The 23983-nt window shown below is 49.2% G+C and overlaps 1 protein-coding gene across 1 annotated transcript in view; it reads left to right on the top strand.

Moving 5' to 3' along the window:
• Nucleotides 1-23983, top strand: part of PLXNA2 (plexin A2) — a 169127-nt gene that overhangs the window by 134457 nt on the left and 10687 nt on the right. Inside the window, exons 16-28 of the mRNA XM_071578509.1 lie at nt 2358-2525; nt 3763-3856; nt 5655-5894; nt 6075-6218; nt 7332-7566; nt 8987-9129; nt 11084-11352; nt 15128-15194; nt 15827-15973; nt 16368-16527; nt 16643-16746; nt 21272-21371; nt 23452-23642. Coding sequence (XP_071434610.1) covers nt 2358-2525; nt 3763-3856; nt 5655-5894; nt 6075-6218; nt 7332-7566; nt 8987-9129; nt 11084-11352; nt 15128-15194; nt 15827-15973; nt 16368-16527; nt 16643-16746; nt 21272-21371; nt 23452-23642 — 2062 coding nt within the window. The remainder of the gene's footprint in view (nt 1-2357; nt 2526-3762; nt 3857-5654; nt 5895-6074; nt 6219-7331; nt 7567-8986; nt 9130-11083; nt 11353-15127; nt 15195-15826; nt 15974-16367; nt 16528-16642; nt 16747-21271; nt 21372-23451; nt 23643-23983) is intronic.

The raw sequence follows: 23983 nt of genomic DNA on the forward strand, positions 1-23983 counted from the left end.
AAGGTGCCCAAAGCAGCTGGCAGTGGGCACAGCCTGTGTGGGAACCTGCTGGCCAAAGGGATTCTGCTTGTCAGAACTTCACTCAGGCTTGCCAGGAGGAACTGAGGAGGTTTCTGGGAAAGTAAATACCCCTGGAGGTGAATTTGTCTTCTGGAAGATTGAAAGGTTCTTTGAAACAGGAGCTGTGGCTGTTCAGATGTGGGAGCACGGTGGGTTATTAGCAGTGCTTATTCTGTATCCATCCTAGGATGGTGCTTTGGGAGGTCTGGATGTGCTGAGATCTTCTGGTGTGGATCAGTTCTCCAAGTGCTAAGCAATGTAATCAATCCATCAATATTTCTTCCCATATCCAAAACAAAGATTCCAGATTTCTCTATCCAGAACAGCATTACCACCAACAGAACAGCAGAATCAGCCCTGGAATATCATCCCTTAAATATCTGATTTTATTCAGGCAACCTGCAGATACTGACCTGCAAAACTTGAAGAGTTTTGGATCCCCTGTATGTTCTAATTACAGCAGGAAGCAGAACTTAAACAAAGCAAGCAGCAGTGCATGAACAGCCCCATCCCTCACGTGGGGTCACGCTGTGCACTTTGTTTGGCTTGGGCTGTTTTGAGGCAATGAACTTCAATTGTACTCGAGGGTGTGGGGGAGCCTGATGAGCTGAAGCAGTTTCTAATGAGATTCCCTCTAATTACAGCTTCCCCCATTCTCCCCTCTCTGATCGGAGGAGTGGGTAGATTCACCATGACGACATCATAATAGCACAGAAAGCTAATTAGCTGATCACAGGGAGCTGGGAGCTGCTCTGCCAGCAGCCATGCATCACTCTGCATCTCCTGCCACAGCTAAGCAGGGATTGTGGGGTCTGGTGTGGGCAGCAGAGCAGGCAGCAGCAGTGCAGGCAGCAGCAGTGCAGGCAGCAGCAGGCATCTCATCAACTGCACAGGCATGCACAGAGACACTCCAAGACTCAGCAAGGAAGGTGGAGAAACCCAGTCCTCACACAAGGATGCCTTTGTGGTTAGATGAATCCTAGGTGGAAAGCGAGAATAGGATGAGGGAGGTCCGAGGAGGAGGAGAACAGGAAGGGGGAGATGTGTAATTGCAGCAACAGAAATAATCGACCCCAATTTGTTTAAGGTGTTTTAGGAAGTTGTTTCTGTTGCCTCGGTTGTGGTGGATGGAAGTGCCAAGGTGTGAGCTGGGAACATTGTGGTACCTGCTGTTCCATGCCCAGGTACCTGCTGTTCCATGCCCCCTCAAAAGCCCAGTGCTGAGTGTTCTGCCCATACTCCTTAGGGAGGGCAGGGAGTGTGTAAGAGCCCCAAAAAGAAACCACACAGCATCCCCTTGCCAGGCACAGACAGCAGAGCTTTGCTGGAAGCAGAGCAGTGACACTCAGCCATTCAGGCACCTCCACGAGCTGCACAGGATGAGAGTGGTGAAGAATGGACATTCAAGAGAGCCAGTTTTTGATTTAAGTGCCAGGCTATCAGTGGTGCTGCAGACCTGCCTGCCCTCTTCCCTGAGAGAACCAAAACTAAAGGAACCACAGAAAAAGTACAGTCTTTTCTGTGAGCCAGGGACATGTTTGGGCAGGAAGGACAACATGGGTGGCTGTGCAGGAACACTTCCAGGGATGTCACTCCAGCACTTCTTGTAGGATCAATGCCCAGGCTCACCATGGAGCCATGTGGTTCCTCAGAGCTCTGTTCTGGATGCTCAGATCTCATTCTCCTTCTCCATCCATCCACCCACCGGCCCCTTTGTGCTTTGACAGTGCTTTGCCACGCTGCTGCCTCCACCTTTTCCAGGGCTCTGATGAAAGCAGATGGCCTGTTGTGTCCAGCCAGGCAGCACCGAGGCCGAGGTCACCCTGCTCTGACGGGGAGACAAAGCCAAAGGCAGCGGTGACCGTGGCATCGCCCTTCGCAGGCGGGGGCTGCCGGGTCCATTATGCCGCTCACAAGAGCCTCGTGTGTGCACTGGGGTGGGGAGGGAAAGAATTTGGCTTTTGAGTGAGCTTATGCATCCCATTTAAAAAGCAGCCATCTGTTTTCACACGCCCAGCAGAAGGCAGCGGGTTCAGAGGGATGCGGGAGGCTGCAGTTTGGCACAAAGAGTGATTTCAGGGAGGCTGCACTGCTCTCTCGGTGGGCAGAGCTCCCCTCCCTCCCTCCCATGCCAGTGAAACCCTCCTGCCTGTCCCAGGAGCTTGTCCCCTTCACAGGTGTCAGTGTGAGGTTGAGTGATGGCTCAGCCTTTTTTTAAGCTGCCCCAGGACAGAACAAAGGGCTGTTTTCTGTCCCTTCAGCACCTTAACGCTTCCCCTTTCCCTCCTCTTGTGCAGGCGATCCATGAGCGAGATTGTCTGTGTGTCTGCCCCGTCTGCCCATGGCCTGGGGACTGTTCAGGTCTCTGTCAGCGTAGACAAGGCTCAGCTGGAGAGGACTCTGCAGTTTGAGTACATCGATGACCCCAAAGTGCAGCACATCGAGCCCGAGTGGAGCATTGCCAGGTAACACCTGGGTCTGACAGCAGGACCTCAACAGCTCACCTGGCCTGGGCCAAAACAGGCTCTGCCTGGGAATGCACATCCCACCCAGCATCCTGGATTGGTCAGGGATGGGCATCTGTGGTGTTTGCATTTACCCAAAATCAGGCCCAGAGTTACCAGAGTAGTTGTTTCCCAAGGCACTTAGAGCAGTCAGAGTCTGCACCAAGATTCTGGAAGCACAAATAACACCAAGATCACTCCCACCTGCTGCAGAAGGGCACAATTGCTCGTTAAAAGCTCCTTCTTGTAGTTCTGGAATAAAACAAAACCATCAAGCACAAAGAAAGGAAAAAGCTGGTGTTAATCAAAATGTACTGTTATCCCAGATTCACTGCTGGGAACAGGGTGGCTGGTGCTGTCACATCATCGTGACATTGTCACTGCTAAAAACCCTGAGCCATGCTCATCCTGTGCTTTCACTTTAATGGTTCTGCTCACAAGGGCTGTACCACAGCTATTCATATCAAATTCCAATTATTTTTTTTAAATTGCCCTTGAAAGAAGTAAGTGTCTCACAGGAGGCTCTGGAGATGTTTGCTTTGAGTCCAAATTCGGGATGGTGTCTGGTTTTAGAGGAGCTGGGTTGGATGGGCTGGTCAGGGCTGCTGACAGAGGGGTCTAAGGGAGCAGCTGTGGAGGTGCTGGAGCCTTGAGTGAATCTGGACTGTGCTGCTCCAGTTACCACATGAAAGGAGAGTGCAAGGCTTTGCTCAGGGCACAGGCTGGAGGAGAATGGGGGTACTCTGGCCCTGGGGGTTGTATCTCCCTGGCCCTGATGGCTCTCCAGCCCTGCCCTGCTCTGTGTGACAACTTGCTGTGTCTGCAGTCCAGAGGCAAGTGCACGTCAGTTCCTTCACTGCACGAACCATTTAGCGTGGGCCTTAAACCCAGCACTGTGTAAATCATTAAACACTGTGACTAATTTATTGTCTTACGTATTTAGTCTCAGCTCTGTTGACCTCTTCAGTTCCTCACCCCTCTGCCTTGCAGTGGTTGAGGTGGGCGAGGGTGCAGCTGAGAGCAGAGCCCCCCGAGATGTCCCTCCCCAGAGACTCAGGGAGTGACTGTAAATCCACGCTGGGGCTTCAGGTGTCAGCAGAAAACATCTTTCTGAGCTCAACAAGCATCCTCCCTGTCAAGCCCTGACTCTGTGCACAGCCCCAGCCCCATTAATCAGGTCTCTCCTGGTTCTCCACAGTGGACACACACCCCTGACTGTCACAGGCTCCAACCTGGATGTGATCCAGGAGCCGAGGATCCGCGTCAAGTACAACGGGAAGGAGTTTGTCAACGTAAGTAGGTGCTGTCAGTGCAGTGCATCCTCCTGCATCCCCCCACCTGGATGCAGACACTGCTGCCAGTGCTGTCTGCAGGGTGAGACTGCTCTGCCCAACCTTACCCAAATTTGGGATCCTGGAAAGAGGGATTTTGACATGTGGAAACGGGAAATTATTTCCTCAGCAGCACAGTATTTGCCAAGGAGTTGTCAGTGCTAGAAATGGAAGATTTCTTTATAGATCATCTCCATCACCTCAAAACTCTGCCTTGCATCAGATAAACTTGTTTCACTCCTGAAGCTCCTCTTTTGCCAGAGCCCCTGAGAGCTCTCCTTTCCCCTGCATCCCTCCGTTCCCAGTAGCCAGCTCAGCTCTACAGGCCTGTTCTGATGGAAATTCCAAGTGTAGCTTTCCCCTTCATTCCCAACCACTCACATTTCCCACAGTAGTCCTGTGCTTTCTGGGAAAGTCCAGAGCTGGGCACTGAGACCTGCCAGCTCTGAGTTTAACCAGTCTCTCCCTGGCTCCCTCCTCTAAAGAAACCTCCTATTGCCTCAGCTCTGGGTTTGGTGAGCCTGTACCAGCCCAGGGAGGGAGGGAGAGAGGGGAACTCTTTCTGAACAAGAAGCTTTCAGGCCAGTGTTGCAGCTTGATTGCCTCAGTAAGGTGAGGTGCTGCTTCCCTGCAACCTCCTCACCACGTGGAGGATGTTGGGCATGAGGCTTCGGGTGTTTTGGTGAGCTGTTACTTTCATACCTCGTTCCCCTCCTGCCTCCTATCACCCTGATGTTCCCACAGCAAGGAGTCAGTAGCAGAGTTTAGAGTTGATCTGAGATGCCATTTCCTTCCCTTATCTGTATTTTTTCAGTCCATGAGTGAGAAACTGAAATGAGTCCCCAGCTAAATGGGAACTAAGAGATGTTCTTGTATGCTACAAGTAAGAATTGTACCTCCAGGACCTCAGAAATTGTTTTGATCAAGTAAAACTGAAATATATTGTTTCTATGCAGTGATCTCTGTGACTGAATCTGTATTATGGTGGAAAGGGCAAATCACTTAGCAGTTTTTTCCTATTCCTGTTCTCCCCCTCAAGACCTTTTTCATCTGAGCTCTTTTTAAAAAGACATCTAATTTTGTTGCTAGCACTTGCAGTTATAGTGCTACAAAAATAATTCTGAAGACACGAAATTGAGTGAAATTAAATCTTCCACTTAGGGAGGGAGGCCAAATGGTTGGGCTCTTGCTGCTTTACAAGGCAAGAGTCTCATAAATCAGCCATCTCCCTGCCCTGAGGGCTGGAGGAGCTGTGGGTGTCCTCAGCCTGGCAGGAGATGACCTTCATGTTACCTCCAGCCCACGAGTGTCAGATGATCATTCCTTTCCCTCACTGTCATTTGGGAATTGCCTCTAACCACTCATTTGCAGGAGGGAGAAGATAATCCCTATGGGCCTGTCTCAGAGAATTGTCAGAGAGGATGGGACTGGAAAGAAAAAGAATAAAAGAAAAGGAGTAAGGTCTGCTGTGCAAACCTTTAGTTCCACTGAAATACAGCTCATTTTGAGCTCACCCTCCATCCCTGCACCAGTGCCTTGGTGCTGGCTGGAGGGGAAGCAAATTGCCCCAAACCGTGGTTGTAAAGCATCACAGAACCACTAAGACTGGAAAAACCCTCTGAAATCTTGGATTAAATACTTGCAGCTAAACTTGAATCCCCTCGACTTTCCAGGGGGGAATTTAGGGCATCAGAGCATCGTTGTGCAGGTGAGGGTTGGTTCTCCCCTGTTGTCTTTCAGAGCATGCCCTTCCCCACAGGTGTGCAAGGTGGTGAATTCCACGGCGCTGCTGTGCCTCGCGCCCCCCCTGAGCGCCGAGTACCGGCCCGGCCTGGACGCCGTGGAGCGGCCGGATGAGTTCGGGTTCATCTTCAACAACGTGCAGGCCCTGCTGGTCTACAACGACACCAAGTTCATATACTACCCCAACCCCACGTTTGAAATGCTGAGCCCCAGCGGGGTGCTGGAGCAGAAGCCAGGGTCACCCATCATCCTGAAGGTAAGGAGACCCCCCTACCCGACCCATGGGAAGAAAAATACCCCAGACAGTGGAGCTTTATCCCTCCTTTGAAGAATGGGATACACTAGACAGAGTCCTGTTGTTTGCACAAGCTGGGAGGGAGATGGGACTGGAGAAATGTGCTGCATCTTTGTCAGTGTTCTCTCTGCTTGTCCCTAGGGCAGAAATCTGTGCCCACCTGCTCCGGGAGGAGCCAAGCTCAACTACACTGTGCTGATTGGAGAAACACCCTGTGCTGTCACTGTCTCCGAGACCCAACTGCTGTGTGAGCCCCCAAACCTCACTGGACAGCACAAAGTGATGGTGAGGGGCCAAAAACTCCATCAGCATCCCTTTCCTCCCTCCTCTCCATCCCTTCTGCTCTGTCTCCAGCTCCCTGACTCACTTGGATACTGAGTGCAGCCTCTTGTCCAAGGACTGACAGGATTTTAGATCTTCATGGCTGTCTAATTGGAAGCTTAAAGTATTGATGTGGATTAGCACAGAGAAACTCTGTCCTTCCCTGAGACTCACTCCCTACTACCAGAGCTTTCTAGAACAGATCTTTCCAGCAGTGCCTTTGGCACAGGGTGCCAGTCTTCCTCTGGATGAGGATAAGACCATTTCCAGTGTTTTCCCTACTGTAGGGATTTCATCAACCCATGTAGCCAGACCTGATCTGCTAAGTGGATGGAAAGGTTTCTGCTTTTTCCTGAAGCAGAAGCCAGGAACATCTGAGCACTGGAGTGGTTGGATCAACAACCTCATCCAGGGTAACAGTCAGTGCCTTCCTCTGCCTTGGTTTTGGGCACCACTGCTTCCTCTGCTCCACTCACAGACCAGACACGCAGCTGCTGAAGAGCTTGAGTAGAGCCCAAATGAGATTGTAATTGTGATTTATTTCCCTTTAAGTTCAGCATCCAAAACATATTCAGATTATCACAGTGTGATTCCCAGAAGCACAACCTGGCTGAGAGCTGCTCGCATCTGTGGTGGGGCACATCCAAGAAAAGCCTGTCCTGGTGTTAACTCCAGCCTGTTTGCTCCATAGCTTTCGTGTGGGGTTTCTGTTCCCTTCTCTGCTCTCTCCTTCCAGTCACTCTGGTTTCTTGTCAGTGAAATTATCAGTGGGTTGCTAATGTCCATGGTTTACAAAAGGGAGTTGAAAGCTTATAAAATGAAAGTCAAATGGAGCCATCAGATAATAAGAACAAAGCCCAGATAGTGAAGGGCTGGCACATTTATCATCTCTTGAAGCCTCCCTGTGTTCACATAAGCAGCACCCTCTGTGTCTGAAGGCAATTGGAGTTTTATATTCTTAAACAGGGATTGTTCAGTGCTTCCTGAGGGATCTGTACAGCCCATGTGCTGGGAAGGACAGGGCTTTGGGACAGGTGACACCCTAAAGCTGCTGGTTACCTGTGCTGTGCTTTGTAGGTGCGTGTTGGTGGTGTCATCTTCTCCCCTGGCTCGGTGAGCATCATCTCAGACAGCCTCCTGACGCTGCCAGCCATCGTCAGCATCGCGGCCGGGGGCAGCCTGCTCCTCATCATCGTCATCATCGTCCTCATCGCCTACAAGCGCAAGTCCCGGGAGAACGACCTAACCCTCAAGAGGCTGCAGATGCAGATGGACAATCTGGAATCCCGGGTGGCCCTGGAGTGCAAGGAGGGTCGGTACTGCCCAGCACTGGGAGCTCTCTGGGGGCAGTGGCTCCGTGCTTGGGTTCCCAGTTTTGCCAGTCCCCTGAGGTTTGCGGTGAGGAGTGGGGTGTGTGCCCACGTGGGGTTTGCATGGGAGAGATGGGGCAGCCACAAGTGTGTCAGCAGCAGACACAGCTCTGCTGCCTGATGTGCAGAGAATAGGATTAGAGCTTGATCCTGCTTAAGTGACATGCCTGGATGGTGTGGATCACGGGCACAAGCCCCGGGGTGCCCGGCACAGCGTGTGCCCTTGTCTGATGGCTTTTCAGTGAGAGGCTTTTAAAAAGGCACAGAAAGAGCAGAGGAGGTTCAGACTCCCAAGTAACACCCTGTATCCCAAAAGAAAGGCAGGGGGGCTGGAAAGCTGGCCCAGTCCCTCCTCCAGTTTATAAATGTAAGCAGTAAGTCTGAGGGGTGGGAAGAAGCTCCTCAAGCATTTGCTTCTGGGAAATTTTGTGTGCTATTTGGAGTAGTCAGACCTGCTGATTGCAAGTTTCTGCATGGACAAGTCCTGTCCTTTGCAAGGAGGCAGCTGAGCCTGCCCCACTGCCCTACCCCAGTGGAGCACAGATGAAGGTGGGTTTTGGGGGGAATGCTGCTCTTGTTTCCTTCCACCTAGAAAGGGATTTAGTGTATCAAAGTAAAATAATAAGAAAGCTGCAGATTTCACACTGTGACCCCAGTTGTAGAGAGAGTTGCACTGGATTTGTTCAGCTGATTTCAAGGATAGCCTTGAAAGCACAGGGGAAAAAAATGAGATATATTCAGGAGGAACCACAGTCCAGCTGGGGTACAGAGGCCTCACTGAGCCATCATGTCACCCTTTGGAGAGGAAACACAAGGGGACACATACAGCTGTATAGCACAGTGATGTTGTGCTATGAAAGGAAGAATAAATTACTTCCTGACCCCTGCAGCAGCTTGGATTTGATCTGCATCAGATTTGATTATTTTGGCAACTGTTGATAGAGGAGGGGAAGAAGAAGAAAGGAATGGGAGGCACCAAATTATGAAAATAGATCCTCATTTCTCTTGCAGCCTTTATAGGTGTTTTAGGTGTGTGTACACAGGTGTGAACTGCATACAAATTAAGCAGCATCTTTGTTCTCAGCATCTGCTCTGTGCAGCGTGTGCTCTCCTGCTCTCAGAGGCTGAGACAGTCTCCAGGCTGAGGGTCTGTCTGGGCTACAAGGCCAGGGCTCCTCTGAATCAGTTCCTGAGCTGACCCATTTGTGGTGGCTGCTGTGTCCACAGGGAGAGCAGGTAGCCAGCCCTGCCCAAAGCTGGGGTTCCTGGGGACCAGGCAGCCAGTCCTGCCCAAAACCTTCTCCCCAAGCCTCAGCTCCCAGAGGTCACCTCTCTGTGCCCTGTTCCCTTCTCCCTGAACAGCTTTTGCCGAGCTGCAGACGGACATCAATGAGTTAACCAGTGACCTGGATCGCTCTGGGATCCCCTACCTCGACTATCGGACTTATGCCATGCGGGTCCTTTTCCCTGGCATCGAGGACCACCCTGTCCTGCGGGAGCTGGAGGTAACCAACAGGCTGTGCTCCAGCCCTTCCAAGTTTCCCTGAGCCCTCAGGGAAGCCAGTGGGAAACCCTGAAGCATCTTTATGCCTTCGTGCCAAATCTTATTAGAGGCTTCGAGGTCAGTGGTGTGAGCCCAGAGTTCATCTTAACTCCCAGGGTGGTGTTTTATCTCATCCCACATTACCTGATTCCTTTTGGTTTCTCCCCCCTGGCGTTGCTTTATTTTTATTTTGTGGAGGTTTATATTGCTATAGGCCAGCAGCAGAGCGTGTCAGAAAAGTTATGAGTGTGCTTTAAAGTCCTCCTTAGTCACCTTACAGGGCAGGGGAAGGCTGTGTGCCTGGAGCATCCTGCCTGGAGCATCCTGCTGCTGTTCCATGGCGTGTCCACAGGAGGGCAAGTGGAATACCCTGCCCAGGCAGTCTGGCCTCTGAGCAAGCACTTCCATCTCCCTGGGTTTTCCACGAGGATGTGTAAATATATAGAAAAGATTTTCACTGAGGATATAGAACAACTGGTAACTGGTAACCATCAGATCACCTCAGCACTGCCTCTCAGAGACTCAGAGTCCTGAAGTCCTGTTGCCCTCACACAGCCCAGGGGTTAGATGCAGGAGGAAGGAGTCTTGGTTGCTTGTGCTCCACAAGGCTGCATTGCTTTTCCAGGCAGGCCCTACTCATCCTTAATGCCTCAATTTAGATTCCAGTGGGCCACCAGCGCCGAAAATTCGCTGTGGTAATGATAAAACACAACCAACTTCTCCCAGCCCATTCCTGTGCCCTGAGTTTTCCAGCTCCATGCATTATGTTTGCTGTTTGAATTGCCAACGAAGCTGATGCTCCAGCAAACAAATATGAATGCTTTTTGTTTTACTCATGAAAAACAGAATTGCAGAAGTGATAAATGTGTTGCCAATTACACAGTTGCTTAATTATGTAACGTTAGTAAAACCAATACATAAGTCTCCAAGATGTTTGGTAAAGAGTTGCTTCATGTAGTTCATCATTTTCACTTGTAATGAATTACTTGAATCCGCAACTGGCTGAAAGCCTCAATTAATTTTTTACACTTGTCCCATAATAAAGCAATAGTCTAAATTAGTATTTAATTTACTTACAAGAGTGTCACTTTTTGTGCAGAACAAGCAGAACTGTATCATTTATAGGGCTGTTAGCCTCGAAGCAGCAGCTTTATGGTGTGCAGAGAGTGCAGCTCAGAGCAAGGATTAAGGGGAGCTGTGTTGGGAGAGGACAGGGAGGGTGATGTTTGATCAGGATGGACCAGGACCATGTTCAAGGTTGCTGAGACCCTGAGAGCTGGGGGCTGGCTTGTGCACCAAGGGTTAAACCATACTGGGTACCCCCAGTGTAAGAAAGGCATGGAACTGTTTGGAGCAAGTCCAGAGGGGGCCACAAAAGCTGATAATGGGACTGGAGCACCTGCTCTCTGGAGACAGGCTGAGAGAGTTGGGGCTGTTCAGCCTGGAGAAGAGAAGGTTGTCTGGAGACCTCAGAGCACCTTCCAGTATCTGAAGGAGCCTACAAGGGAGCTGGAGGTGAATTCTGCATCAGGAACTGGAGTGACAGGAAAGGGGGAATATGTTCAAACTGAAAGAGAGGAGGTTCAGATTAGATGTTAGAAAGAAATTTGCCCCTGTAAGGGTGCTGAGGCCCTGGCACAGGTTCCCCAGAGAGGTTGTAGACTCCTCATCCCTGAAAGTGTAGGACACCAGGCTGGATGGGGCTTGGAGTAACCTGGTCTAGTGGAAGATGTCCCTGCCTGTGGCAGTGGGTTGGAATGAAATGAGGTTTAAGTCCCTACCCACCCAAACCCTTTTATGATTCCATGATTTACCCCCACTGTGTTGGCAGGGTGACCTAAGGGGGATGCAGGGCCACCCCCCAGTCCCTTGTCCTCCTACACCTTGCCTGATGGACATGCTCTCCTCCACTGTAGGTCCAAGGGAACGGGCAGCAGAGCGTGGAGAAGGCCTTGAAGCTCTTTGCTCAGCTGATCAACAACAAAGTCTTCCTGCTGACCTTCATCCGAACGCTGGAGCTGCAGCGCAGCTTCTCCATGCGCGACCGCGGCAACGTGGCCTCGCTCATCATGACGGGGCTGCAGGGCAAGCTGGAGTACGCCACGGATGTGCTGAAACAGCTGCTCTCTGACCTCATCGAGAAGAACCTGGAAAACAAGAACCACCCCAAACTGCTCCTGCGCAGGTGAGGTGGGGGACGGGGAGGGGATGGATCTGCTGCGGGTCAGTGTGGTCCTCCAGGGTGGAACAGCCATGCCGATGGTGGTGTCAGAAGGATATCAGAAAAAAATGGGGATGTTTAGAAGGAATTTCTTCATGGAAAGGGTTGTTAAACTTTGGAAAGGGCTGCTCAAGGAGGTGGTGGAGTCATCACCCCTGGAGGTATTGGAGGAATGACCAGACTTGGTGCTCAGTGCTCTGGCCTGGTTGACAAGGTGGGGATCAGGCACAGGTTGAACTTGATGATCCTGGAGATCTTTTCCAACCTTAATGATTCTGTGATTCTGTAATCCAAGGGCTGTGTGGGTGCAGGGTGCTGTTGGAAGGAAAAACGCTGCTCTCCATGTAGAACTCCCATGTATTTCCTCACCTGGCTTCAGTACTCTGTGATTTCACAGATGGCTGAACAGGGTCTCCAACTGGATCCTCTAGGTCTTCCTGGATGGAGAGCAGCATTTGTGTTCCACAGCTGGGCAAAAAGATCAAGAATGGATTAAGCAACTTGCCCAAGACTGTGCTGGGCAATGGCAGAAAGGAAAAAGGAAATAGGGCAGATCAGCAGGGACAAGTACGAGGCTCCTCCTGTTCTCCATGTCATGGGCCACCTCTGTGTCACATCCCTGTGGGTCCTGGCTGCGCTGTAGAGCCTGGCCTTGGCCACAGCTGCCCATCAGCTGTGCCTGGAGCTGTGCTGGCATCTCACTGCAGTGAAGGCATGAGGGCAAGGGGAGGATTTCACAGCTCCAGGAAAATTTCAGGGATTCCTCCAGCCACAATGAATATACTTGACAGGAAATTGCTTTAAATCTGGCTGTGTTTGTGGAGGCAATAACTCATCTCAGAGAAGGAAGCCGTCTTAATTTCCCCCGTGGGTTGGCGAGGCGCTGGGAAGGCGCCTTCTGCCTCAGCCATCAATAATGACTTTGCATGGAGCTCCAAAAAACACATGCCTGGGAGTGAGAGCTGTGCCCCCTCCTCCCTGAACTGCCCAGCAGAGAATCAGGGCTGTCTGTCCTGTGCCAGGATTTACCCATTTCACAGGGACTTGACATTGGATCTCTCCATGGCCAGGTCATCCACCACCTCTCTTGGTAATTGGGGCCAGTCTTTCCCCACCCTCACCATCAAAATTTTTGCTTTTTATCTAGTCTGAATCTACCCCCTTTTAGTTTAAAAGCTTTACCCCTTGTCCTGGTCCTCCAGATCCTGTTAAACCCATGGCTGGAGCCCTGTCCTAGCCCTGTGCCCAGATGTTTGTGCACAGAGCAACCCAGCCTGAAATATCTTGCTCTGACTTAACAAGGAGTGATCAGCCACAAAGTGAAATACATCTTTTTTAAGTTTTTTGAGCTCTCTGGTGGCAGCAGTTGATAACTGACACTCAGTTCTTTGCCTCTTTCTTCCTCATTTTCCCCTCTCTCTTTCTTCCATGACTGCCCCTCACGGGAGACAGCAAGAAAGTTGACGTTAAATCAAACAGCTGCTCTGGTTGTTGGCACTGAGCAGAGCACACAGCAGTTTGGAGACCTAGATAGAGCAGGGAAACTTAATAAAATACATATTTATTTTTTGGGTTCTCTCAGCTCATTTTGTTTAGGTTTGTTTTCTTCCCTGTGCCTCTGAAAGTCAGCAGAGCAGCCAAGGCTGGCGTCAGACTCCTTTGGAAAGCCATCCCTGGATCGTGCTTTGCCCTCACTTTTGGTTGATGTGAGAAGGGTTTTCTCCAGGTCTAGGGGGTCTGTGCTGCCATGTTAATCTTCAGGAGCTCATTTTTTTATTTTTAGAGCAGATCTCTAACAGCATTCTGAGACCTGAGTGGGACGAGTTAGCGGCAGCACAAAGCCCTGCAGCAGATCTGGGGGCTCAGCACACCCCTCCATGTGTAGCAAAGACAGATCAAGCCCCAGCCATCCCTTTTCCAAGGCAGAGGGGGCCAGGGATGCTCTTACAGCCACTCCCAGCAGTGCTGGAGCTTCTGAACTGCCCCTTTCCTCAGCCAGTGTAGGCCAGTGATGATTAACTCAATTGCTGGCTGTCCCCAGGACTGATGCTCTGCAAATATCTCACGCTGTCAGGCTGTGTTGAGATGAGATGCAGTGCTTGAAGGTAAGGAGAAATGGGATTTGACAGAGATGCTCCGAGGTGTTTCTTTATGCTGTTCCATTCAGCTGATCTGGTATTTCTGATAAAGAAATAAAAGGGAACAGCTAGACATGGAGTATCCAATGCCATTCTCCCATGCAATATGCCCCAACTTCTCTGTCACTCCCTATTTCTGTTACTTTTATGGGGCTGGTGTCAGGCCCTGAGCAGCCCACAGGGACAGGACCCAGCATTGCTTCACTGGGAGGGCTGATCCTGAGACTTGCTAATTCTTAATTTAATATTCTATTAACAAAGTACTTTTTAAAATTAATATTCACCCTGAAGTCCTGAATGTACTATTTTCTGAGTTTTCCACCTAGTCTTTAGTGTTTGTCACTGCCTTTCCATTTTTCCATGGCTGTGTGGAAGTGTGTTAGTGTTTCTCCTCTTTAACTGGGTGCCCAAAATATTTCAAACAGGAGAACAGTGTGTGTGTCAATTTGTAGGATGAATTTTTAGGCAGTTAATCAATTCAGGCTTAAATTCTTTGGGGATCTGAAGACATTTTCTCAAATTCCTGGAAGATGTTTCCATCCTAAGAGATGATGGATAATGTGACCCCAGGTCCATTGACCTACTGGCGTCAGTTTTTGTTTGCTGAAATCTTTGGCTCCTGTTTATTCCTGATCTTGCTTGGCTTTGGGATCAGTCCCTGGTGCTTCTATAGTGTGTGTTTTTAATTCCAAGCATTTGGAATGCTGTGTGGATTCATACCAAGAGGCAGTCACTAATTCAAGGCAGCAGAACAGATGGGAGAGAGTGGGGAAATGGGGTCTGGAGTGGGATGGTGACTGTCTCCAGGTCAGGGAGGAGGTGACCTGGTTCATGGTGAGGGCAGAGGGGACCCAGTCCCCAGAGGAAAGGGTATTGGATTCATCTCTCTTTGCTGGCTGGAATTCAGACCAGATCCTGGTATTGGATGTGGCTGAGGGGAAGGCTGGTGGTGCTGAGCCAGGCTGGCCAGGGTCATGGTCACAGCTGACCAGGCTGGCCAGGGCCATGGTCACAGCTGGCCAGGGTCACGGTCCCAGCTGGCCAGGCTGCAGCACAGCAGCTCTGCCCTGCTGGGGTTGGGGCTCAGATGAGGACTGTGAGACACTCTGCCACCACCACAGCCATCCTTTCCTAGGAAAAGGGACTGTGGTGCTTTAAGGAAAGTCCCTGGGTCCTACAGAGCCCGCATTAAAAACTATCATTAGGAACCATTGTATTTAAATTAGAGATAATCTTGGGCACAATGTGGGGAGAGGACACTGGGTGGGACTGGGGAGAAAGCTGCAATTTCTCTGCCGTTGTCACTCTGCTGTCCCTGATTGCCAAGCACTGCTGCAAATCCCAGTGATTTACTGAGCCAGGCTGTAATTTGCACCACGTGCAAGGAGCTGAGTGTCACCAGAGTCCCTGTCACCAGCCCCATCGGGGCTGTGAGGGCTGTCAGCTGGGCAAGCTGCTGTCAGCTCCCTGCAGGGAGGGGGGACAGTGCTGGCCACATCCTGCTGCTCAGAGTCCTGGTCCTGAGCACCACAGAGCTGTGCCAGGGTGCAGTTTGTGGTTTGGCTTTGTGTGTAACCTGTGTGTCCTCCTGGCTCCCCTAGGACCGAGTCAGTGGCTGAGAAGATGCTGACTAACTGGTTTGCCTTCCTTCTCCACAAGTTCCTCAAGGTAAGGAGGGATGGAGTGGAGACCCCACTGTCTCTTTGCTGTCTCACCCACCTGTCACCCCTGGAGTTGGTCTGGGCATGAACTCTTCCATCAGACTCCAAGTCAAAAGGTGTAGTAGCAAGGCAGGGGAGGTGGAAATTTGTTGGAGATGCCAAAACCTGGGGCTGCAGCTCCATGATCACAGCCTTCCTCAACCCTCAGGTCTTCTGGTGTAATTCCCATGTCATGGGGTTTCTGTTACACCTCTTCAGTACTTAGGAGAAATTCTCACTTATGTCTCCATGCCTGGGCTTCCATATTTTTTAACTTAATTTGTGGTTTTGGAAACCCCAGAGAATTTGCTTTGTGGGAGTAAACAATGAGATCAAGATATCAAATTCCAGTTTTTACAGCCACATAGATTCAGGAGGGGTTTACCCTGCCAAAGACAACATATCCATGGAGCTCATGGGTTTGGCTGTCCTTCCCAGGAGCTGCTGGGGGCCAAAGCTGGATTGTACATGTGCTGAGAAGTCAGTGGGACTGTGCCTCTGTGGAGAGGAATCATGTGCCAAACCTGTGTGCAGTCCAGTGGCCCCCAAGGAGAGGCACCTTCACCTCTGTGTCAGTTCTGCTGTCCATCTCTTGTGTAGGAATGTGCTGGAGAGCCACTCTTCATGCTCTACTGTGCCATCAAGCAGCAGATGGAGAAAGGTCCCATTGACGCCATCACAGGAGAAGCCCGTTACTCCCTCAGCGAGGACAAGCTGATCCGACAGCAGATCGAGTACAAGACTCTGGTGAGTGGTGCTGTAGGAGCTGCCAGGGAATCCCTGATGTCCCAACCATGTGAGTTGTGCTGACCTTGTGATCAGGACACCCCCATGAGGCCTAAGTGTTGCCAGTGCAATAAAGACCCATGTCCAAGTCAGGTGCATCCCTAATTTTCATGTCCAAGTAACCTAAGCCAAGGTTTGGAAAGGCAGGTTTGAGGGCAATGTTTTATCTCCTTGGGCATTGAATATGGCATCCAGGACTCCTATCTCAGCAATAATTACATAAATATACTACTAGATGCAATAGCAATTAGGGCTACAGTGGGGTTTTTATGAGAAAAGGTTGTTGAGACACATGGTTACATTTCTCCTGGATGCTCATCCTTTAGAGCATGGTATGCTTCTCCTTCTCTTCCAGATCCTAAACTGTGTGAACCCAGACAATGAGAACAGTCCAGAGATCCCTGTGAAGGTGCTGAACTGTGACACCATCACCCAAGTCAAAGAGAAGATCCTCGATGCAGTGTACAAAAACGTCCCGTATTCCCAAAGACCGAGAGCTGTTGACATGGACTTGGGTAGGAGCTTCCCTGCCTGATAGGAGGGGGATGATCAGAGAGGCTGATTGGTGGGTTTTGCAGAGCTGGCCCCTCTCTGACCATGGTGTGTGCCTGGTTTTTGCCTCTCCCCCAGAGTGGCGGCAGGGCCGGATTGCCCGTGTGGTCCTGCAGGATGAAGACATCACCACCAAGATCGAAGGGGATTGGAAGCGCCTGAACACCTTGATGCACTATCAGGTGAGAAAACAGCCCCAGCTGACAGGCAGCTCCCAGAAAGCTGCCAGGAGGGAAGAAAAGAAAAGCAGAACGTTGATTCCCAGGTGTCTCATCTCCCAAGACAGACAGGGAGGTCACGTTTGTGTGATAAACCAGAAGGGTTCAATGTGCTTCTGCATTAGGTGGGAAAGTAACCTTGACATGGATCTCAAAGGAAGCAGCAGAGTTGAAAATTGGCTAAATTAAACCTGCCAGCCGTGGAAGGGAGATGGAGGGAGCAGTGGTGAGGGCTGAGCTGCCAGTGCTGGGGATGTGGGGCCAGGGAAGGGGTGGCACAGGGGACTCAGGTCTTTGTGTGGGAGTCTGAGACAACCAGGGGTGCAGCAGGAGAGGAGTAGTCTCTGCCTTCCCTCAGGGCTTTTCAAACACCAATGATCTGATGCAAAGCACAAGCTGTAGTAGCAGCTTATCTCTCCTACTCATGATCTTCCTGTGTGTTGACTTTTGGGCATTTTGCAAGGAACGAGAAAGGGAAACAGAGCATATGCTTCAAATGCTGTCACATGGGAGGGTCGAGGGAGTGCTGTGGGATGAGGCCAGGTCAATAAAAGGGGAATATCAAGAGCTTCTTCCTGACAGAGTGACACCAAGCCTCTTAAATCCCCAAGTCAGGTAACAGGAGGTTTGTCACATGAAGTGAATCCAGGCAGTGAAGATGCTCAGTCGTGCATCAGACAGAGTGGGTGAGGTGGCCAAAGAAATTGGTGCCTCCTGGATAGGGCAGTGTCTGTTGGAAAGGCCTCCTTATAGTGTGAAAGATGGGAAGAGAGGTAAAGAGGGGGCTGAGGAGGGTTTGGTTTCAGGGAATCAAAGGCTTTCTTTACTCAAAGCCTGTCTGCAGCAGAGGATAACTGCATTAATTGGGACCCGTAACCTACTCCTGTCCATCACTGCCTCCCCAGAAGTGTTTAGTATTTAATCTGGCATCTTTCCCTGTTTATACACCATCTCCAGTCCATCAGCGTGACTCACGCTGGGGAGTTGAATGGGAGCCAGTATTGACAGGAGCCCTGTAATCAGGGAGCAAGGCAGCAGAGTGGCAGGAATATGCACAGTGCATGTTAAAAGGAACCTCGAGGGTCAGCTCTTCCGAGCAGCCCCCAGGATTTAAACACAGATTGCCGTAAAATGTCGTAGGAGTTGTGCAGATTAATTCCATTGTTCCTAAAATCTGTTTTACCTGACAGTTGCAAGGGATTAACCAACATGCAGGGAAGCAGCGAGACTTTATTATGCCTTGATCTTTAAAAGTCATCGTGAGGAAGTCACAAGTGAAAGCTGTGCTTGTCTGATGTGTGCTGGATGCTGGGGGAGGGAATACTTTCATTTTAGTGCCTGTGGGAAAAGCTCAGCCACAAGCTTACCCTTAAAATAAACAAACCCCTTGCAGCACTCAAGATGCTGCAGCTCTTCCTGCCACTTGAATGTCAGTTTTGCTTTGGAAGAAAGGAGAAGTTTGCTGCCAAACATCCAACCAGGTAGTTGCACATGTCTCCCTGCTCTGGCCCAAGCTCTACAAAGCCCAACTGTGCTGTTTCAGTCATTAAAAAGAAGCCAACTTCTCTTCACTGCAGCAGAAATCTTGTCAAGGCAAGGCTTTTGCCAAAAACAGATATATATTTATATATATATATTGCTATTCCTACCAGGTTGTACTTTTTTTTTCCTGTTGGAGTAATAAATGTTTTTATTAGACATCAAAAATACAGATGCTCCAGGTCTACACAGTAAAACAAATACGTGGGCAAAGGCACAGCTTAAAGAGGGTATTAAATGAGTTGAGTTCCAAGCACTGCTGTCTCACCATTTAACAGGAATGCTACATCTGAGACAGGTGTGGTTCAAGCCATTTAAATAAATGTAGATTTTCAGAGGACTAGTGAAGATGATTTCTAAATTTCTGGGGAAAAAATATGAAAGTTTGCTCTCTAAAGCTCTGCCCATCTTTTATTCAGAGCTGTCTTGTCTTTATTCTCATCTGAAGGCAAAGAGATCTCTGGATTTGCACGTGGTGATTGGAGATGCACAGCCCTTGTTTCCATCCAGGTGTGTCTCCTGGAGAGGTGCTGGTACCTGGGAGGCTTCAGAAGGGAGCAGAACCCACCTGGTCCTCACAGCCCTGCCCTGCTCCTGATTCCTGGAATCCATTCACTGCTCAGCCCCATTCCCTGTCCCTGCAGGGCTCCAAACCACCCTCCTCCTCACTGTACCCTGAGGGCTCTGCAGAGGGCAGTTATTTAATTCCAAGAGTTTCTCAGCTCCACACCTGGCTGCTGGATTTTGACACTGTTTTCTACATTAGAATGACAAAAACAGAATAACTGATGAAATGGATTTTTCATGGGAAGCCTTTGCATGCAAAACCAAATTGGATTGAAAGAGAAATATTCATCTTTCAAATATTTTTGAACCACTTTATAAAATTATACAGAAAATTTTACACCTGCTGCTTATTTCTTCATTTATAAAAATAGATGTATGGCAAAAATAGGTGTAATTCTTTGTTAAATTCTCTGGAGCTTTTACACGTGGTAAGGAATTGTATTACATTTGTGTCATATCCTTTTGGTTTCATGGCTATTAAACTCCATGGGAGAGTCTCACCCCGTGTGGTTTCACTCAAGAAAAATGAAACACTGAATTTAATATCAAATGATTTACAGTGGCCCACGCAGGGTTAACTCAGAGGCAGCAGAGCATGAATACCTGTCAGCCACTGCGAGTCTGGAGAGGCCAAGAGGCTAAAAAACTGTTTTAAATGAAAAATTAGAAGGAGAAAGGGAAGATTTGTATGGAAAATGAGACTTATGAGGGTGGATGTGGAGCTGGAACCCTCTCTGCATCCTCACTGCCCCACGCAAACACAGCACCACCATCTGGGCTCCCATTTCCCCACTCCAGGTTTTATTTTCCTTCTCTTGAAGGTGTTTTGTGCAGCTTGTAGAATAATCAGAATATTTATAAAGTTGTAAAGCAGCCAGCCAGCTTCCAGGGCGTCTCGGGGGTTTTATGGGAGTGTGGCAGCGGCGGAGCGAGATGGGAACCGAACGCACGTTCCATCTGATGCCAATTTGCACGCTGGTGGTTTTAAGCTGACAAGAGCCATTCGACCCAAAATTTAGAGAGTGAGAGTGTTCTTATGTGTGTTTGTGTGTGGAATTTTTAATGCCTCTCTCCTGGTTAACCACAGCCCTGGTGGAAATGGATCCGGCACGGAGCTGCTCCTCCGTGGGAGCACTCTGGGCTCGGGTTTCTCCCTGCTGAGTTTGAGCTGAAGTGGCAGCTAATAAGAGCCTAAGAAAATAATATCAGCACTGATCATTTCTTCCATTGACTTAATAAATTGGATGAAGTGAGGCAGGAGCAGGAAAGGAAATAACGGAGGTGTTTGGAGTGTTTTGCTTAGAAATATCTCACTTTTGTGCTGTGGAACACAAGTGACTATTATTTCCACTATCACTAGCAATAATAATAACTCACATTTCCATGAAACCTTTCATCTGAATGGCCTGGAGAGGCAGCACAGATCCCTGTGTGAAGCTCACCTTGTGGCTGCAGGTGTTGTACAAACACCTGGAGATGCTGGGGAAGCAAAAACCACCTGGAGCATCCCATGTGTAAGGGTCAGTGCTGAGCCCATTGCAAGACTCCTGGTAAATAATGGAGAATTAAACCCCAAAGGAAATTCCTCCAACATGAAGAGGCTTTTCTTTTGTACAGCTCCTTTAAAAAGTGTGTTGGCTGAGGCCTGGCAAGAGGTGGTGACTCTTTTCTCTGCTCCCTTGCTGTGCTGCACGACAGGTCACAAGTTCAAACTTAAAAGCCACTTAGGCCCATTCTCTGTAAACCTGCAGATTCTTAATTAAGGGGAATAAGTTAGAAAACTTCCAGTGACTACTGGATTTATAGGGAGGATAAAATTAAACATGGCTACTAAAATCTGCTGTAACAAAACCTTGTTAGCACTAATGTTCATTTATAGTTTGACTTCCCAGTGTTTAATTCCTTCTCTGGAGCAATAAAGGGATAACAATTAAATACCCTGAAAAATGGCTTTATGACTTGCTCAGCTGTAAATCAAACTTTTAAAGTTCGTAAAAATTGCTAAAATAAAAAATGGTTTAATAGGAATGTTTTATGGCCCATAGCGTTATTACAGCCCTTTTATTCCCTCAGCATTGTTACTTTAATTGGATCACAACAATTCTTGAGATTCTCATTTTTATTGGGTAAAACATAATCTTAAATCAGAACGACCAGAAGCGTCTTCAACACATCCTTTGATTTATCACTCCTTTCCTTCAGTCTCTTGCTTGTAGAGCTGCTGCCCACCCAGCACAGGGCTCAGCAAGACTGGGATTGAGTGCTGGGTGGCTCCCTGTGCCCACCCTGGGCATCCCTCTTCCCAGAATTTGCTGGATCAGCAGCTGGTGATCACAGTGTGGACCATGAATCCCACTGATCTTCTCACCCTTTGCCTCCCCAGGTGTCAGACCGCTCGGTTGTGGCTCTCGTTCCCAAGCAAACCTCCTCCTACAATATTCCTGCCTCTGCCAGCATATCCCGGACATCTATTAGTAGATATGGTAAGAAGGGATGGGAAATGATGCTCAGGGGTAGAGGTTGGACATTGGAACGAATTAGGTGGGGAAAATCAGCAGATTCTGCCAAAGAACCACCCCACATGATCTAAAATGATCATCCATGTGCCAAACAGGGAAATGTGCTTGGCTACTGGTGGGTTTTTGCAAAGGCTTTTCCATCTATAAGCAGAACAGCAAAAAGACCAGAGAAGCTGAGAGGAGGGAGAAGGAAATGCCAGCCCATGAGTAGCCTTTGGGAATGTGGGTCCTGGGCAAGTCCAGGAAAGGTGTTTATCTCAGAGGGGGTGAGAAATGCAGAGCTCCACTGCAGGAAAGGAGCTTTGTGTCCCTTGCATGACAGAAAAGCCTGATGCCTTCACCTTTGTCTTCTCTTAAGTGGAGGATCCTGAGTTCTTAGCTAATGGGTCAAAATGGGTAACAGCAATCTTAACACGGAGTGCTCGGATGTGCACACCTGGGAATTCAGGATTTGCATAATAGCAGGGCTCAGCACATTCCAGAGGGTCCCTGAAGATGCTGCAGCCTGAGCAAATGAGTCTGTGAGGTGCCAGGTGTGCGTTTATAACACTAAATCCACAATAATAGTAATAATATGCTTCCATAAAAGGCAGCAGTGGCAAAATCTCTGGTGCGCTGATCTTTCATTATTGTTCATTTTACAGAGTGTTTTACAAGCAAAAAGTCTCCTGACAAACCCATCTCCTTCTATTGTTTATAGCTCCCAAAATAATGTTGTTGGTTTTTTCCTCAAGCAAGGATTCTGAGGAGCCAAAAACAGGGGAGTCTTTAGATAAAAAACAGGAGAAAAGGCATTTCTCCCTTCGAGGTGCAGATCCCTGAGTGTCCAGCATATCCCACATTTCAGCTGATGGAAAAACCAAGGCTGGGTCACACAACCTGAGTCCTCAGAGCTCATTGATCTATGTCAGCTGGAAAAGCTTTTGCAAACTACCAATATGAGCGATCATTGCTCATGTTAAGATTAATATTTCTAATTGTGCTGACAGAATTTAAATTAGATACTTATTTACTTCCCCTGTTATATATCAGTACAGAGCTATGTTTAAAAATAGAATTACTAGATGCTTCCCTTGCTGTCCCCCTGTCTGTCTCCTTAATTATACCAGTTGGAGTACTCATTTATCTAAGCCTTAATCAGGGATGAAAATCCAGCTACTTTGGTAATGACTTACGTATTTCCCTCGGCTGATTTATGATTGATCCCTGTACTCTTGACGAGGAGGGTGAGCAGTGAATTAAAGGCTAAACTTGACAAAAGTGAGAGGAAAAATCCCACCATGCCCAGCTGGGCTCCTCAGCCTCGTGTCTCAGCTTGGAGACACCGTGGATGGGATCCAGAGAGGCACATTCTTTGGGAAGTTAAGTACATAAATAAATATATGTCACATCCCTCCATGGTTTCTGAGCAATTAAGGGAAAGGCTGCTGCTTGTTGAGCTCTCCTTTCCCTGCAGGGACAGGCACAGGAGGAACAGCAGGAGGTTGGACTTGCTCAGCCCATGGATAGCACGGCTGGGGTCCAAGACTGGCCTTGGGGGCTCTGTAGTTGATGCTCAGCTTGAGCCTTTGCTGCTCTCCTGAAAGCCTCAAGGGCAAGACCAGCAGTTTCTTCTGCCCTTTGTGCTGGTTGTGGTGAGAGGGTTTTAATTATTTGCAAAACACTGGACTAAATGCAGGACTCTGGTGCTGCAGAAGTTGGTGCCTGGAGTTAATGTGTGTGACTCAGGGAGGAGTCTTGTGTGGACCTGTATGAGGAGTTCACATAAGCAAAGGATGTGAATGGAGCAGGAAAGTCCATGTGAACAGAGAACAGCTCAAGTCTGAGGGACTCTGTTCTGTGCAGACCAACACGTATCTTTGGCAATTGCCACGTTTTGTTGGTGCCTGGCTGCTTTTGCATTTCATTACCCCATAAAAAGGGCAGTGCAGATGGTTTGGCCGTTAGCAAACATGGTGACATCACTGAGAAGAGACAGGGGAATGGAAAAGGGGTTTGCTTTGAGTGTGACCAACTTCTCCCAACTTCTCCCCCTGTCACTCAGACTCCACGTTCCGCTACACCGGCAGCCCCGACAGCCTGCGCTCCAGGGCCCCCATGATCACCCCCGACCTGGAGAGCGGCGTCAAGGTCTGGCACCTGGTCAAAAACCACGACCATGGAGACCAAAAAGAAGGAGACAGGGGCAGTAAGATGGTGTCTGAGATCTACCTGACCAGGCTGTTGGCCACAAAGGTAATTGCCATGCACTGAATCCACTTGAGAAATGCACAGCAATGTTCATCATTAGATACTTGCCCAGGGTCCTGTGCAGCCCCTGGTGATGCTCAGCTCCCAGGAGGTCTGTCCCTGCTGAGTTTTCCTGGGCTTGGGTGGGTGCTGGAGCAGCAACAGAACCACAGCTCAGATGATCTCACACTCAAGCCCATTGCTGCAATTCTTCATTGTTTTGCACAGTATTAAAACAAAGAGTTGGAGAGATCCAGTAGTGCCTTTAAATATTTACCTGATTTCCTTGACCAGAGAGAGTTCTCCTGCCTTTCCCCATGTGTTCTTCACTGTGGCTAACACAGCTG

The sequence above is a fragment of the Pithys albifrons genome, chromosome 28 (assembly GCF_047495875.1).
Source record: "Pithys albifrons albifrons isolate INPA30051 chromosome 28, PitAlb_v1, whole genome shotgun sequence".
Lineage (NCBI taxonomy): Eukaryota > Metazoa > Chordata > Aves > Passeriformes > Thamnophilidae > Pithys > Pithys albifrons.